Genomic DNA, 16,702 nt, shown 5'->3' on the forward strand with positions numbered 1-16,702 from the left:
ATATTATAGCAACTGATTTCTAAACATAGTCTTTAGTAGAAACCGGGCAAGAGCGAGTCGGACTCCCACCCGAAGGGTTCCGCACCATCGTACAACAAATCTCAAACCAGTATAAGTTAATGACGGAGAGTGCCATCTTGATGTGATTTAGTAAACTAGTAATTATTATATTACTATCCTGGTTCTTTGTGCTAGTACCCTTAGGTTTGTAGAACCAAAAAGGCTAAATTCAGACCTCTAGGGTGAGGCGGTCACGCGTCCGGTTACCGGCTCAGCTCCAACTCTCAAGTCGAGGCTGTTATACAACTTGCCGAGGTCCTGAGTGACAAAGTAGCGTAGAAGCAGCCGGCAGCCCGCAAGACCTGTAGTGTTTTGTTACATTGGAACTTTTTAAGATTCGAACACGACAACTGCTGAATTTCTGTCCGTTTCTTCTCAGTAGAATCTACATTCCGAAGCGGTGGTAGAGTCACAGACGTAGCGTAAGAGACACTAGTCGTATTACATGAAATAAATAAATTTGGATTTGATTTTGATATCATGCTCTGTCGCAACTGGCACGCTGGAATACTGTCAATATATGAAAATAAAACATCTATGAATAATCAATCACATAACTACTTTATTCTTTTTTTACAATATTGATTTTATAGTAAAAACACAACGACTTATTTATTAACATAAGGAGTAAGAACTAAAGGTGACCAATCCACACTGAGCTATGCTGCGCTGGGCTGTATCTCTTAGATTATGATGAAGATAAAAACAAACCGCTTTGCTGTGTTTAACACAGCAAGAAGGATGTTGCAAGGCATGCTGGCTCGCTCGTCATCACACTCAGTCTTCCGTTTATCTTGCTTGCACTTTTCTTGTACATTTCACAGCATCACTAGTTTATAGAAAAAAACACAGCACACACACAGCATAGCTCAATGTGGATTGGTCACTTTAAAGCTAGGGACAAATCTAATTGTATATCGCTGCCATGTGAATACGAACATAGCGAACATGAGTCAAACCATCACTTTGTCAACCCCAAAAGTTAAAGAACCCAGAGCCAAAAGAAAACTCATACACGCAAATGACGCCTCACAAGCCTAGTACTGAAATGCGGCAATCACAGATCTCAAGAGTGCAGATACAAACAAATTATTTTCTGCAGCCAGTGTGAATGTCTGGGAAAACTATCACGGAACCGCTTTAAGAAAACAGAGAATACGGGCAAAATAAAACCAGAGGCATACACGGCAAATGCCCAAGGAAATGTTCATCTGCGTCAAAGTATACGGAAAAACGTTCAAGGCGCTGGTAGATACAGGCTCGACGAACACGGTTACAGGCAAATTATGGACCAAGTCAAGCAAAATATTAAAGGAATAGTGAAAAATTAAAATACAATAAAATTAGCCGATGGCTCTGAGATAAAAACCGACATGGTAGTCAGCATTGATCTGGAAGTAAAAAGACATGAAGTCACCTATCTACCATCGACAGAAGCGATGATCATAGGAATGCAACTTTTGCGCACTACCATAGTGTGGAAAAAACTCCTACGAGACAACCCTAGTATACAAAAGCCAGTGATCAAAAATAAAGCGACCAAGAACAAGAAAAAAAATATCAAACCATCCGTACCAAAAATTGACTTAAAACCCGTAAAAATAATCCGGCAAACATGTAATATGAAAAATATAAATAGGCAAGAAAATGAAAATAAATCCAAATCCAAAACCCATAACGAACCAATCATCAAACCGGAATTTTAATAACCTGAAGCTACAAGTCATGCAACATGATAGCAAGGATGCAACTAAAAATTCTACTTCAGTTTACCCCAATCCAAAACCCAATCCGTACCAAACACCAAACCTACCTAGAGGAGAACTTGAGAGACCAGTTTGTATGTGGTCTATACAGTGAAACTTCACGACAATATTAGATAGATATTTCATCTCATAATATTGATGAAGATGACACACAAAAAACAAGCAAATGAAATTATCTAAATAGTGTAAAAGACCTAATGTCCTAGTGCGGGGCGGGAAGCGGAGTAAGTAAATAGTAAAGTAAGTAAAATATTCTTTATTGTACACCAACAAGACAGTAATATATAAATAACAATAAAGATTTATGTACAAAAGGCGGCCTTATCGCTAAAATAGCGATCTCTTCCAGGCAACCTTAGGGTGAGGAGATAATAAAAATTAAAGAAAGGGGAAGGGGTGTACTAATAAAATAAAGTAAATAAACATAATGTATATATAAAATTTAAAATAAATAATTAAGTAAATAATAATATTACAGTAAATAAGAACGGAATAAGGATATGAATATACGACAGATACGAGGAATAAAAAGTAGAAATAAATAAATAAACACATCAGATTGAGGATAAATAGAATAGTTTCAGTTTCGTTTTGAAAATAGATAGAGATTTAGACTGTTTGATATCCAAGGGGAGAGAGTTCCAGAGCAGTATAGCGGTAACAGTAAAAGATTTAGCATAATAGGAGGAGGAGTGTGTAGGTATTTTCAGCCGTAGATTATTTTGAGAACGAAGAGATAAGGAGTGTGTGTTACATAGGTAATCAAATCGTTCTTTAAGATAAAGAGGAGTGGAAGGATTGAAGAGTATACAGTAAAGGAGATGAAGAATGTGAGTATTCCTGCGAAGTCGTATCGGGAGCCACTTGAGCTTTCGGCGGAACTCGGAAACGTGGTCATACTTTCGTAGCCCAAATATGAACCTTATACACAGAGTTTGAAGCCGCTCAAGTTTGTTCAGTTGCTCCTCAGTCAGGTTAACATAACAGGTATCAGCGTAATCTAGGATTGGTAGAAGAAGAGACTGAGCCAGCGCAACCTTAGTAGGTATGGGAAGAACATTACGTAATCTTCGGAGGGAGCCGACTGCACCAAACATCTTCCTGCTCAGCTCACTCATTTGCGGTATCCAAGATAGGGATTGGTCAAAGGTAATGCCCCGATTTTTGACTTTGTCACTATATGAAATATGAACCCCATCGAACATGACGGGCGGCAGCTGTGTTAGTGTTACCCGTGACATTAATTTTGGACTCCCGATAATGATGACCTGTGTCTTCTTTGGATTCACTGCCAGCCCATACGAGTTACTCCACTTTAAATTTGTAGATCGTCTGCATACAGGTGATAAAGAGATGATATGTGGGAGCAAATTGAATTAATGAAAGTAGAAAACAAGAGAGGAGACAACACGCCACCTTGCGGGACGCCAGCCCTTACAACAGACCAACTAGAAAATGAATCTTGAACTCGTACACGTTGTCTGCGTCCATGCAAGTAACTTCGAAACCAGCCAATTACCTCAGGAGATATGTTAAGAGAACTCAATACAGCGAGTAGAATATCAAAGTCTACGGTATTGAAGGCATTACTAAAATCAAGCAATGTCAGTACCGTAACCTGTTGATTGTCCATACCCTGCCGTATGTCATCGGTAATTTTAATTAATGCCGTAGTCGTGCTATGACCAGGACGGAAGCCAGATTGAAAAGGGTTTAGAAGATTGTTTTTAGAAAGGAATGTACTCAGCTGTTGGTGTATAAGGCGTTCAAGTGCTTTTGACAGAAAAGGAAGAATGGATATGGGACGATAGTCAGTATAAGTTGGATTAGATTTCTTAGGGAGTGGGATTATTTGAGCGTCTTTCCAGGATGAAGGGAAAACTTTGGAATCAATGGAATAGTTAAAGATGTATGTGATAATAGGAGCTATGATATCGAGGATTGGAATGATCATCTTACGACTAATGCAGTCAGATCCAACAGCGTCGGAAGAGATGGCTAAGATATTCTTCTTAACATCACTGACAGTAATTTGGCTAAAGAAAAAAGGAGGAAAATCGGGAGTTGATATAGCAGAAAGTTGGTGAATAGTGCTTAATTTAGCAGTACTATTTATAGTAGCAGAAGAGGAGAAATGTTGATTTAATTGATTTAGGTCTAAATTAGGAGAATCTAGTTTGTTTTGACTTTCCAACCCCTAAAGATCTGAGAAAACTCCACATTTTTGAAGAGTCTTCTTCCTCGACAACCGATTTATAGATATGGTGTCGTTGGCTATCTCTACACACCGTGTTGCAGCGATTACGTGCCCTGTGATATTTTTCACGATTAGCATCACTCGGGTTCAAACGAAATTTGGATTTAGCAATATTCTTTTTTTCTTGGAGTTTTTTAATATCCGCAGTGAGGTCGAGTCTTCTGGCTAGATACAGCGCATCGAGTGGAAGGGATAGAACGTGTGACGGCGAACGTGACAACTCGGCTGGGTATTATGATGTCGAAGGAGTCGGAGGCCCCAGCGGGCTTTACATGGTACGACTGACGGGATCGGACCCGGTAGTGGCCGAAGTGACCGTGGCCAATAGGCGGCTGGCCATGCATGATGATACCGTTTCGCCTATAATACTGATACCAGTAAGGACTAAGGGTATCAACTGCAAAAATTCACTTACTATTTGTCAACATCGAATAAAATTCGAATAGTATACCAGCTACTGGGAGTGGTTAATAAATTTGCGTATGAGTATTACGGTGCCTAAATCGGTCTTCGCTATCGAGGCTAAAAATGCGGCGGATTCGATAAAAATAAGTTTATGAGTACCCGGGAGTGTTCAGTGGCAACAAGCTGGGTTGGCTGCGCAGCCAGTGCGCCACGCTGAGCTGCGCGCGGCCTCTCCCGCTCGCGCTGCGTCTTAGATGACCTCAATATTATCTGCTAGAGAAAATTGCGCGCGCGTTTTCCACTAGTTTTGTCCCTGGCTTTAAGTAAAACATTCCCTTTGATCAGTCAAAAATTAATTAAAGCTTACTTTAAAGTTTGTGGGTATATTGCAGCACAACACAAGCGACCTGAAGTAACAAAGAATAATATCAACGGGTCACATGTATACTAGTTCGACTTGCAAAGATGCGAAATTCACTTCTTATCATCGAAAGCTTTAAATAGCTTTAAAATGTTTAAACAGATCTATCGAGTTGTATTTCAACTTGCACTGCACTACGTAGGACCCGTCAATGTTATCTGCCAGTATTAAGTATGTCACACACATTATTTATTTACGCCTATCCTGAGATTACACCACGCCCGGCGTAGTCTCAGGATAGGCCATCGCCAATATTCGTTTGCCCAAAAAAACTAACATGTAAATATTCCGGTCGCTTCATTGCATGTGTCTATTCCATCGTATCCCCGTACTTATTCGTCGACGATGACCTCGGAGGGTCCGGCTTGGCTCGAGCGATCGGCGGGATGTTGCTGGGTTCGATTCTGGAATGTAATTCAATTAACATTCATTACAACATACAATGACATATGGATCCGAGACATGGTCGCTAACTATGGGCCTCGGACTCAGCGGGCGATGGAAACACCTATGCTTGGAGTTCCTCCTTGTGACCAAATCAGAAATGACGACATCCGTAGAACCGACACACCTCAGCCGGTTGCGAAGCATTTTGACGTTAGAATAAAATGTTACCTGAAAAAATTTGATCTAACAAGAATCTCATGACATGTATTTAATGTTGTTAATGCGTGTCATTTTACGAAACGCATGTCAATCTACATAAAAAAAACATTTAAAATTTGTAGGTAGGTATAATTAACTAACACAATATTAACAGTACCCCACTCGGCTAATGTGTTGAACTTTTGTAATATCATCTTTTGTAACACACATTGTCCAAATGAATAATTTCTACTGTATTGTATTGTATTTACTTCATGTATCACACTAAAAATAGATGGAAGTAATCTCTTTATTCAATTTATTTTTTGTACCAGAAATTTAAGAAGATTTAAAGAAAACAGATAAACCTTGGATAGGGAAGCGCTTATCTTCTGTATAATATTTATTTGCTTTCTCGTGTGTTCCACTGAGCTAAATAAACTTTTATTTAAAAAATACGTAGCGGTGACATTATGACACTCCCGCACCGCTTGTGTGCTGCGAGCTCTCGTGAACACTCACTTGTATGGGTCCTGCCGGGCCTCGGAGTACTCGCCGCGGTTCCGGCGCCGCAGCTCGTCGTACGACAGCGCGGGCCGCGCGCTCCCGCCCTCCGCCTGCGTCGGCCCCACTCCTGCAACCATCCAGCTGTACAATCCTTCAGCAGGACGCGAGTAGAGACAGAACGCGTTCATTTAGTGTGAACCAGACAGAGAGCATTAGGCTTCCTCACATGAAACCTGTCGCACCCGCATGACCGTAAGTTATTTTTATTTTATTTTTATTTGTACCAGAAAGTTGTAACATAAAGATAAAAAGAAAGAAAAAGTGGACAGGGAAGCACTTATCTGTATAACCGGTATACAGTCACACTTACCGGACTCTTGACCGGCTCGGTAGTGGTCGTCGCCGAACAGCGGCCTGTCCATGTCCAGGTCGAGCGAGCTGCCGGGGCCCGCGTCCGAGTAAATGTCCTCGGGCGACGCGCCGAACATTGCGGGCGAGCGCGGTGGCGGGAATCTGGAACAAGCACCATTATTTCATGTAATGTTACAAAATTTAAATCTTTACCTATTATGGTTCGTGAGATATAGGCGAGGGACAGATGAATAGATACATACCCAGACCTTCCTTCCTTCTTCTCTCTCAAGAGCTGACCTATGTAGCTGCCAGGTAGTGCCATGAGCTTCTCCGCACATGCCTGCTGGTACGACAGCTTCCCCAGGAAGTAGCCCACTATCACAGCCAACGTCACTTTGGGGAATGCACCGAAACGTGGATTTGGTTTCAAGTGACCTGCAAATGATGAGCTTACACTTAAAAAAAATTAAAACTGGAAAGTTGTCTGCACTGCATCATTTCTGGTAGTTATTTAATCAAAACATTACACATTTTATTTTATAATGGCATTGAGCTTGCTTTTTACTTTGGTATTTTTAGCAACACTCTCAAGATTAAGTTATTTATGGAGGCAAGAGCCTTTAAAATCAGTCTACGCTTTTGCTCTAGACTCTAGAGCACCACAAACAAATAATCAAACTTGTGACTAATGCATTCATTTCTTGTGTTGCAGTCATGTAAAAAAGAGCAAGTTTCAATGTTCTTAATTTAATGCACATTTTGGTTGTTTTCTGCGGTATTGTAGTTTATACCTCTGTAAAATCTTGTTACATTGGAATGCTGCCTTTATAAGATTGGTCCTAAAGGTGAAAAATTAATATATTTCTTAAGAGATGACAGAACTATTCAAGAGAGTAAATTGCTTGTTTTTAGTGAAATTATTTAATAATTGATCACAACAAGTCCACTTACCTCCTTGAACACCAAAAAAAGCTGCCAGACCAAACCCTGTTCCCAGCGGCAGAGAGCGCTGGTAGAAGCTCTCCGTGTTGCACTCCTTCAGCACTCGCAACTCATCCTGCGAGAACTTGTACTGCGCCTGCACAAGCGCAGCCGTTTACTACGCGCTCTCCTGCCACTCCCGTCATAGGTGTACAAGACAATCATAGCAGCAACGCGGACGACATACCAGTGCTCACCAGTGTACTTAACACTTGTAAGTAATCAACACAACAAGTTTATATCATACAAGTAGGTTCTCAATTTTAACACTTTGATTTAGGATTTACAAGGATATTTGCAATGCCCTGGCACGGCCTCATATATTAATGTTACTTTAAGTATCCACTATCAAATGTAAATGTACACGAAAGCAAATAAATAAAATGAAATGGAGGTAGTTTCATGTAGGTACCTGGTTTATGGGAAAATGTGTTTCTGCTTAGTCTAGTTCTGTTATAAACTCGAAGCGGACACTTTTTCTACTAGATTTTGATGGGACTACACAATAATATTATCTTGTACAATAATGATCGAAGTTCTATGAAGAAAAGTTACTGAAAAATGATCACATAACCTCTCTTACCGGGTTCAATCGTGCAGGGCCACTCGCTGCGCCGTCCTCAAGTCCGAAAGCATTTGGATCGCTCATGTTAATAAAATATTAATTTTAACCTTTGGTTCATGAGATCCCTACTATATTATTAAATAATATTATTTTATTCAATAATAAATAGACTTATAAGAAACCAAAGAAACTTTAACGACCAAAAATAAAGAGCACCGACCAGGAAAAAAAAAACAGTGTTGCAAGAGTGTAAAATTAAAAATCGTTAAACTTGCTAACTAAAAATCGGGAGAAATCGGGGGGATTTTTTTCGGAATAAAACAAAAGTATTTAATATTTAATATGATTGATATAATATTATTTAATATTTATAATATATATTACATCGATCATACATTGATTACATCACTGTATATATTAATTAATTGTTTATGATTATTGTTCATTGATTAATCATTTCCGCCTTCATACCACTTCTTTTTACCCGACTACGGCAAAGCCGAAAGGAAGGGTTATGATTTTAGCAGTCTATGTATGTATATATATATATATAAATATCCAGATTCTGTATGTTCCACCGTAGTGCCTAAACTACTGGGCCGATTTTGATGAATGAGGTGTCAATCGATTCTTTGTAATGGCCCGGGTGACATAGGCTATACTTTATACGAAAAAAATCGGCCTGACGGAAGTTACATCAAAAAAGTGAGGGTCTCAAATTTTTTTTATTGCTATTGTGTCGAGTGGGATCTCCAACGAAAGAGGAAAAAATTTTGAGTTCATAAATATAAATATAGTTATTATTAAAATATACCAAGTGACAGAAACCCCAGATGGCGCCACTAGCTGCTTACAACGCATAGCTCATAGAATTTTTCATATAGTACAAGCAATATAGTATAGCAACAACGCACGACCACGGCCTTTGTATTGAATCTCAATCAAGACGATGATAGCACTAAGCACAATCTTGTATCTTTCTTTTTAGTTTATTTTACTTGCACCAAGTCGGGTTCAAGTTGTCTCATTTTTTCCGTAGTCGGGTTATAGTTTTTTCAACTTTTGTTTTACTAATTTATTTTTGTGAAAATTCCTTGAAAATTCACTCGATCATATTAAAATTGTGGCAACTTTGATTATTTTCTCACAACTTTTTGTGTGTGATTTACCTATGACTCGGTAGAAAGTTTATTCCACTGTTTATTATTTTCTATTTTTAGAATATTATTTCAAATGAGTTGAAAATTCAAAAATTCGGGTGATAGGATTGCTAAATCAGGATATTGGGAGACAATAACTAAAATCAGTAGATCTCCCGAGAAATCGGGAACTTATGCGACACTATAAAGTACAGACCATAGGCCATAAAGTATGTACATTCAGTAGAAACGGGTACAATAGACATGTACTCTGTGCGGGTAAGATTGATATAATAATAGTAAAGGTGTATTTAGGATTTAGCTCAAGTTAAAGACCTGCTCGATCGCTAGAATATGGCTGGTAAAGTTTAATATTGACAAACAAGATAAAGGTGGAAACTAAAACCCGACTGCAATCGTCTTAATAAACGCTGAAATAATAATATTAGAGTAAAATTGTTTTTCTGTCTGTTAAAATATTCGGTTTCAAAGTTTTTGTCGTACAGCATTGGTGCAATGAGATAAATTGTAGATCTCAATATCTTCTACATTTTTTTTCAAATAAATTTTGCTGTAAAATGCGTAGTTTTCGAGATAAATGCCATTCAAAATTTTTTTGAGTTTTCTCGAAACCTTGAGTAGGTGGGGGGTGGCCGACCGCACTCAAGACTTTCTCTTACCATCCTCTATCAGTCCCCCAAGTTTCGTCACAGGGTTATTTTTTTCCCCATTAAGGCCTTTTTTTCGCCAGATTGACTGAATTAGTCACTATCAAAATCAGCACCCCAGAAAACCCATAAAACGACACCCACATCTATTTTTCTAAAGTGTGCATGTCCACCATCTTGGATTTGAAAAATGACTTCACTTTTTTAATCAACATTTCTTTATTAATATTTCTTCAATCAATATATACTATATTACTCTACTTTTGTATTTGAACATGGCTACCAACTGAGCTGTAATAGGTACGAGTAGGTTAGTACTCGTAGGTATACTAGTTAGGTATACTACTATCTATTCTATACTAATAAATAAAATTGAAGTGTCTGTCAGTAATTTCGAAATAACTACCTCATATGGTTACTTGAACGGTACCATAACTGAATCACACGTTTTAAAAATTTTTGTCTGTCGTCTGTCTGTCGACTTGAACGGGCTAGTCTTCGGAACGGCTGAACCGATTTTGACGGGACTTTTACAGACAAGTAAAGGATTAACCAGGGAGTAGCATAGGCTACTTTTTTAACCGACTTTCAAAAATGGATTTGTGTTTTTCTACCCATGTATAACGAAATCTATAAAAATATCTATCCTATAAAAATTTAGATCCCAACTCCTCAATCCTGATGCTGCAGGGGATTATAGAAAACTGTCGGTTATAAAAATTGATATTGAAGGTACTCGTATCTTTACCAAGTAAAAACTTTGTCGTTGACCTCGAGGACCCAACTCCTCAATCCTGATGCTGCAAGGAATTGCATTCCTAAGTCTTGTTGATCTCACGGGATTTTTAAAGGATATAAAACCGTAATTTCTTGGAAATTACCTACTCACATCGCTGCGATATTAATTAGGCGGTCCCAGAGGTTTGTAAATAATTTACAATACAAATAAAAAGGAACATTTATTTTAAAATATTGCTCGTCATGAGGTGGAAGACTGTAGGGTTTAGGGCCACTAGGTTTAAGCCATAATTCGCAATGAAATTATTGATTGGTTATTTATGGGGGCCACAAAAGAATCTGTTACTTTAGGTTTTTCGGTGGATTTCTCTCTTTGAAATATTTTCGCATGGTGTTTCCCAAATGGCTATCGTTGGGCAGTTCTCGCAGTTTGAGTTCACATTCCGGGATGTAGCTCAACCTCCCGACAGAGTGGCCAAGCAAGGCAGCGATCGCTACTTTGGGGAACGCGCCGAAATGAGGATGTCTTCTAAGGCACCCTAAAACAAGAAGTTCACAGAAGTAACAAGTGGGGAAATAAATACTTAACTACTTAATTTGCAATTTCATCATCACGAGTCACGAGCAACCCATCGTCAAGCCACTACTGAGCACGCTCTCCTCCACCACCATGAAAAACTTCACACATCTTTGAGAACATTATGGAACTCAGGCATGCAAGGTTCCTCACGATGTCTTCCTTCACCAAAGCAAGGCGATACAATTGCAGTAAGTACAACTTCGAAAAGTTAGTCAACACAGCCAGCGTTTTGGGCACCCTGCCTCGTTACAATGATTTGGATGACATTTTTTGTTCTGTGATTTTTGTATTTAAGTATTTATTGTATTTGTGAATACTGTGACCTTAATTAAATAATTTGCAAGTATGTAATTAATAAAAATAGGTCTATGAATTTCAAGTAAATAGGTAGTGTTTTTATTACGAAAAGCATTTCGTAACTCGCACACAAACTACTACACTAGCTTAGACTACCAACAAGAAAACTGTTCGTTAGCTAAGTATTTATTATTTTACCGTTTAAACCATTATTATCCAGACCAATATTGTTATAAAACCGCACCTTAAATTCTTACTTCTATGAACTTGTCTATTTTCTCTTTTCGTGGCCGTTTTGTGGTGGTCGATCACCACGTAAACAAAAACATATTTGACTATAAGTAGGTAGGTACTTAATATTATACTAAAAAAAAATATTATAAAACTGTAACTGAATTATTTCTGTACTCACTTTACCTACATTAAAATAAGTTTACTTGTTTTGAACTTTTGAAAATTATTGGAAAGAAAATAGAGGCAAAAACCTTAGATTAAGGAACATCAATAATACAGATTTTTAACAAGAACCTTCCAGCAAATCCCAACAACAACTGTACAAAGCATGGTAGAAGTTCTCTTTGTCGCACTCGTCGAGCGCTTCCATCTCTCTATCCAATCTGTTAAACCGTTGTTCTTACCGTATGTACAAATATCGACGTGAGAGCGGAGAACGGCGACGGCGTGCTGAGTGTCAAGCAGCTCCAGCGCTTCCATCTAATTTCTCTATCCGTCTTTGTTGCTCTTACCGTGTCGTATGCCGGCGTAAGTGAGCGCGGCGAACAACGTGCTGAAAGTCAAGCAGCTCCAGCGCTTCCATCTAATTTCTCTATCCGTCTTTGTTGCTCTTACCGTGTCGTATGCCGGCGTAAGTGAGCGCGGCGAACAACGTGCTGAAAGTCAAGCAGCTCCAGCGCTTCCATCTAATTTCTCTATCCGTCTTTGTTGCTCTTACCGTGTCGTATGCCGGCGTAAGTGAGCGCGGCGAACAACGTGCTGAAAGTCAAGCAGCTCCAGCGCTTCCATCTAATTTCTCTATCCGTCTTTGTTGCTCTTACCGTGTCGTATGCCGGCGTAAGTGAGCGCGGCGAACAACGTGCTGAAAGGTAGGCAGCGCTGGTAGAAGCTCTCTTTGTCGCACTCTTCCAGCGCTTTCATTTCTTCTGGCGTGAACTCGTAGTAGCGCTGGAAAAGACACCCAATGAAATAAATACACATTGAGACCTTCAAAAGAAGAGAGAATAGGCATATTCTAGTCAAGCGGTTCCATGGTAGAAAGTAGTGGTCATTTTGAAATTCTTCGCCGCAGAGTCATTTATCTAAGAAAAAATTTTTGTCCCAACCAGCTAACAGTCCCTAAGGATAAAAAGGTCAGTTACCAGCGGATGGGTGACGTTACGGATCGGAGGACAAGTCCATTTCACTTCCGTTTCTTCGGTCTTGCAAATCACCTGCCCCTGTTCATTATTTTTTTTTGGATCAACCATTCCGTTCAACTGTGTAGGACTAGGGGTAGGCGAGGAGTACGGGGTTGAAGGGCTTAGTTTTCTGCATTATAATAATCACTAATATTTAGAAAAAACACTAAAATCAAAAAGTTGCATCGTTGCGAATTTTGACACAGTTGAAAACAGCCTATTTTTTCTCAAGTAGGCAGCTGCAGTTTCTATGCAGCCAGGCAGTTTATACATATCTATGAGTTTAAATGATTAATTTGATTTTGTAAGATCAAGATCCCAGGAACCCCAGGAGTTACTTATTTTCTGAGTAACAAAATGTGTTAGATTTAATATTGTTAGTGTGTACTTTTGAGTTTTAATACTTAGAAGTATACCTACTAGGTTGAGCCGAGGGTCAATTTATACTATATCAGATGCTAAAGGTACGTTAAAATATTACTCTCTCACTTTTCTTAAAGTCTGAGTGCTGATTTTTAAGGGTATTCAATACTGCCAGGCACTTGATGTTGGCACTAAATTTCTTTAAAGTATGCATAATCTTACTTATTAGTCTGAGTCTATTTTTTATATAATGAAATTCAGGAAACTATTTTAATACTTTTTGTAGCCAGCCAGATCAATCGCAGGAGCCAAACATTCCCCAGATACGATTAAAATGACGTTACGAATATTATGAGCGCGATGTGAACATTCGTGCACTTGCGTGTGAGCGAGTGTACATACTTTAATTACTGTTTATACTTTAAAATATTATTAAGACGTGTCATTTATCGCGCTCTCTCAATATTCAGAAAATAATTAAGTAACGTCTGGGGGCCCTGGGATCTTGACGCTTGGACTATATATAATTTTTTTTAAAGAATATTGACGTTTTGACCTCTTTGACCTTCGATCATGGAGTCCATGGTTTTGACAGATTTCCAATACAAAATCATATCTTTATGACAAAATCTGACAATAACAAAAAGGTCTTTAGGTCTTTATTCCTCAATAAATAATCATGATCGAAGAAATAATCATTTTTTAGAGTGAAACCCCTAGATAATTATACTGATTTAACCATGAACGTATTATACTATAATTATATCTCTATGGATTTAACGGTAAAAATGGGTGAAACGGAAGGTAAATGTCAAAAATTGTAGTCAACCCTCGAAATAGTGTCGTTTTCAATTTTACGTTTATCACGCGTCCATTTAACTTAAACAGCAGTTAGTTGAGATGATGAGCCCGGTTCTGGTGGTGCTCGTAGTGAGCGCACTGGCACGCGCTGGAGCAGAGCGCGGCGGCGGCGGCGACTCGCCGCACACACACTACAGCACGGAGGGCGCCGCTCGGGAAGCTGATGCTGCGGCTGAAGATTACCTCGAGCGGTCGCCTGACGCCCCGCTGTCGTTTGATTACGAAGAGGATTCAGGTTAGACCTGCAATTTCAAAACTTTTACGGCCCTCAGGATGTAGAGTTTACTTTTAACCGAGACGTGTATGTTACGATTATGTTCATATTACATGGCGTATGAAATCCATTTAGTGACTGCTCCCTGATAATTTAAAAAAAATAGAATGTTATCACTCATCACAGGAATATATTTAAATCAAACTAAACCTATTAGCACTTTAAAAAATTGTACACGTTCTTGATACGATTTTAACAAATTTTTCAGAAAAATAATATAAATATTCGTTTCAGGTAAAAGAAATAAGTTACCGGTTGAAGAAGAAGATGAAGAAATCTGGCACGAACAAAGTAAAAAGCTCAAGAGCCCTCCAAACCCTACTGATGACGATGAACTACAAAACCAGGAAGAAGCACCCGTTCTGAAACCTATAGCGAGTCGCAAAAACAGAAGACATCGAACCCGTATCAAAACTAAACAGTTAAACAGAGAAGAAATAAACTATAGACACAAAACAGCTTCAAAAGTTCGAAGACAAAAAATAGATAAGGACGCAATAGATTTTAGAAACGAGTATTATGCAAAGAATCGGAAGCCGGAAGAGTCTGATGATGTTGACATCAGAGATACCACGGAAAGAGTAATCAGAAGAAAACCACACGACCGAAGGATAAATGTAAGAAGAATGGACGTGGACGATGAAGATGATTATGATACAAAAACCTTAGATAGGGACGACCACGAACATTTCGCAAGCGATGATGATGCTGAACATCTAGATAGCCCCAAGACAAATTCTCCACGATTCATGGTCGATAGGCCACCTCGGCCTATGCCTGAAAAAGCCAAAATCAGAACTAGGAACTACCCAGAGTACGACAATTATTATTACGACATTAGGAGAGTCAACGATATGAAAAATAAATTGCCCGTCCTACTTCGCAAAACACAAGGTATGAGTTTCTTCTTATTTCAACAGGTTATGTATACGAAAAAATCCGTAGCGGCGTTTTAAAAAAGTTGAAAATATTGATTGACACTTTCACCATTGGTTCGTATATAAGTTGATTTGTCGGTTGTGTGCAAAGTTGATAAAATTTTTAGTAAGCCTTACGGCTGACACACGATATCTGAAATATTAAGTGACATTCATTGATCATTACACAGTTGTTACAGTTGTTGTAAACACTACAAAGTAATGTAGCTTAGGGCGAAGTTAAACCTATACGATGCTCGTGACTTCGTCTTCGATTTAAAGTTTTTTTTTTATATTATTGTGAGAACTCTTTGATTTTCTGGAGTTAATGATAGCTTTCGTCCATCTCCGGGATGCACGCTACTCTAATTTTTATTTTGCTACACCTCTTATAGTTCATTTTTGAAATATCTTTGATGCACACAGACGAATTCCTTATTTTACTACGGAAGCCTCAAAAGAGTTTACCTACTTCAACTCGAAGTTTTCAAAACTTTAAGGAAATAATCGTAATTGGGGAAGTTGTCAATGTTTAACAATAGGTTTGTGTGTGCCCAGCAAGCACCGTGGAACCGCCGAGGACGCGCCCCGTGCAAGACTTCACTCACCATCGCGCCGATCTTCCGGAAGCCCCTACCAGAAGCACCGCAACCACGGAAACCACGATATTCATTAAACCAACTGACGTGGCACCTGTCACTAATTCCCCGAGTGTTTGGAATTCGACGGAATTATCTTTAGCGGAAAAATCTAGGTTATCAACTCTGAAAAAGTCTCAGAGGAAGGACGAGGTGAAAAACGTGTCTTTGACGAGTAAACCCCCAGCGTTGTTGCAAGTGACGAGGTGGCTGCAGACCCTGGTGATGGCGGAACCCGCTCAACACGTTCGCTCACGAGCGAGGGAAGTGCTCGACGACTCACCCGAGAGACTCGCGAGAGCCAAGAAGCTGATGCGCCAGAAATTATTTGCAGGTACCCGCAGCGTCCACGACATTACTGACAACTGGGATGAAATGGTCTGTGACTATATCGACATTTCTTTGCTAGATGGATCTACCTTGATATACCCTAATATTGAATTGTTGTGTTTAAGTCTAATAATATATATCAGCTTGTCTTCTATATAATTTATTTGAGTTTTTATTATAATAAAATTTGCTAATGGTATTGTAAAGATGTATTCTAAGAAGTTTTACGTTTACAATAAATGCCTTTAGTGTTAGTGAATAAATCTGTTGTTTGATTTAATATCCTTGTCTATTAGAGTTTAGATTTGCATTTCAAAAGAAAATTTTCGCTTTTGTGAAGTCAATGAGGAGCACAATAAACCTTAACAATGTAGAACAGGTACGTCAAGTCACCAACAATTGATAAGTTACAAGAATCTATAAATAATACGTTATTTATTCATTTATATTTAATTATTTTTAGGGTTACACATCTCAAAAACAAAAAAGGAACCCTTGCAGTAAGAAAAGAACTCCTTCATTGTGTTTCTGACTCTCGTGTGTGTCAAGACTAGGCAAATCAAAGCTTATAGGATACTTTT

General features: G+C 38.8%; 3 protein-coding genes across 4 annotated transcripts; 1 reads left to right on the forward strand and 2 right to left on the reverse strand.

Moving 5' to 3' along the window:
- Nucleotides 1–3,727: 3,727 nt before the first annotated feature.
- LOC123879885 (OCIA domain-containing protein 1-like) lies at nucleotides 3,728–8,128 on the reverse strand. 2 transcript variants are annotated; one of them, XM_045927771.1, is made up of 6 exons: nucleotides 7,920–8,128; nucleotides 7,307–7,433; nucleotides 6,616–6,790; nucleotides 6,372–6,514; nucleotides 6,017–6,128; nucleotides 3,728–5,313 (listed from the first exon to the last, which is right to left on the reverse strand). In XM_045927771.1, the coding sequence occupies exons 1-6, from the start codon at nucleotides 7,983–7,985 to the stop codon at nucleotides 5,220–5,222; spliced, it is 717 nt and encodes a 238-aa protein (XP_045783727.1). In that variant the 5' UTR covers nucleotides 7,986–8,128; the 3' UTR covers nucleotides 3,728–5,219. The 2 variants fall into 2 exon arrangements, with proteins under 2 accessions (XP_045783727.1, XP_045783726.1); XM_045927770.1 differs by having other exon boundaries at nucleotides 6,017–6,142.
- Nucleotides 8,129–10,654: 2,526 nt separating this feature from the next.
- LOC123879888 (OCIA domain-containing protein 1-like) lies at nucleotides 10,655–12,851 on the reverse strand. The gene is made up of 3 exons (XM_045927774.1): nucleotides 12,700–12,851; nucleotides 12,379–12,505; nucleotides 10,655–10,985 (listed from the first exon to the last, which is right to left on the reverse strand). The coding sequence occupies exons 1-3, from the start codon at nucleotides 12,805–12,807 to the stop codon at nucleotides 10,789–10,791; spliced, it is 432 nt and encodes a 143-aa protein (XP_045783730.1). The 5' UTR covers nucleotides 12,808–12,851; the 3' UTR covers nucleotides 10,655–10,788.
- Nucleotides 12,852–14,105: 1,254 nt separating this feature from the next.
- On the forward strand, nucleotides 14,106–16,300 carry LOC123879884. The gene is made up of 3 exons (XM_045927768.1): nucleotides 14,106–14,197; nucleotides 14,471–15,130; nucleotides 15,712–16,300. Exons 2-3 carry the CDS (start codon nucleotides 14,863–14,865, stop codon nucleotides 16,278–16,280), a joined length of 837 nt encoding a protein of 278 aa, XP_045783724.1. The 5' UTR covers nucleotides 14,106–14,197; nucleotides 14,471–14,862; the 3' UTR covers nucleotides 16,281–16,300.
- The last annotated feature ends 402 nt before the right edge of the window (nucleotides 16,301–16,702 follow it).

This window comes from Maniola jurtina, chromosome W (assembly GCF_905333055.1).
Source record: "Maniola jurtina chromosome W, ilManJurt1.1, whole genome shotgun sequence".
In the NCBI taxonomy this organism is placed as follows: Eukaryota; Metazoa; Arthropoda; class Insecta; order Lepidoptera; family Nymphalidae; genus Maniola; species Maniola jurtina.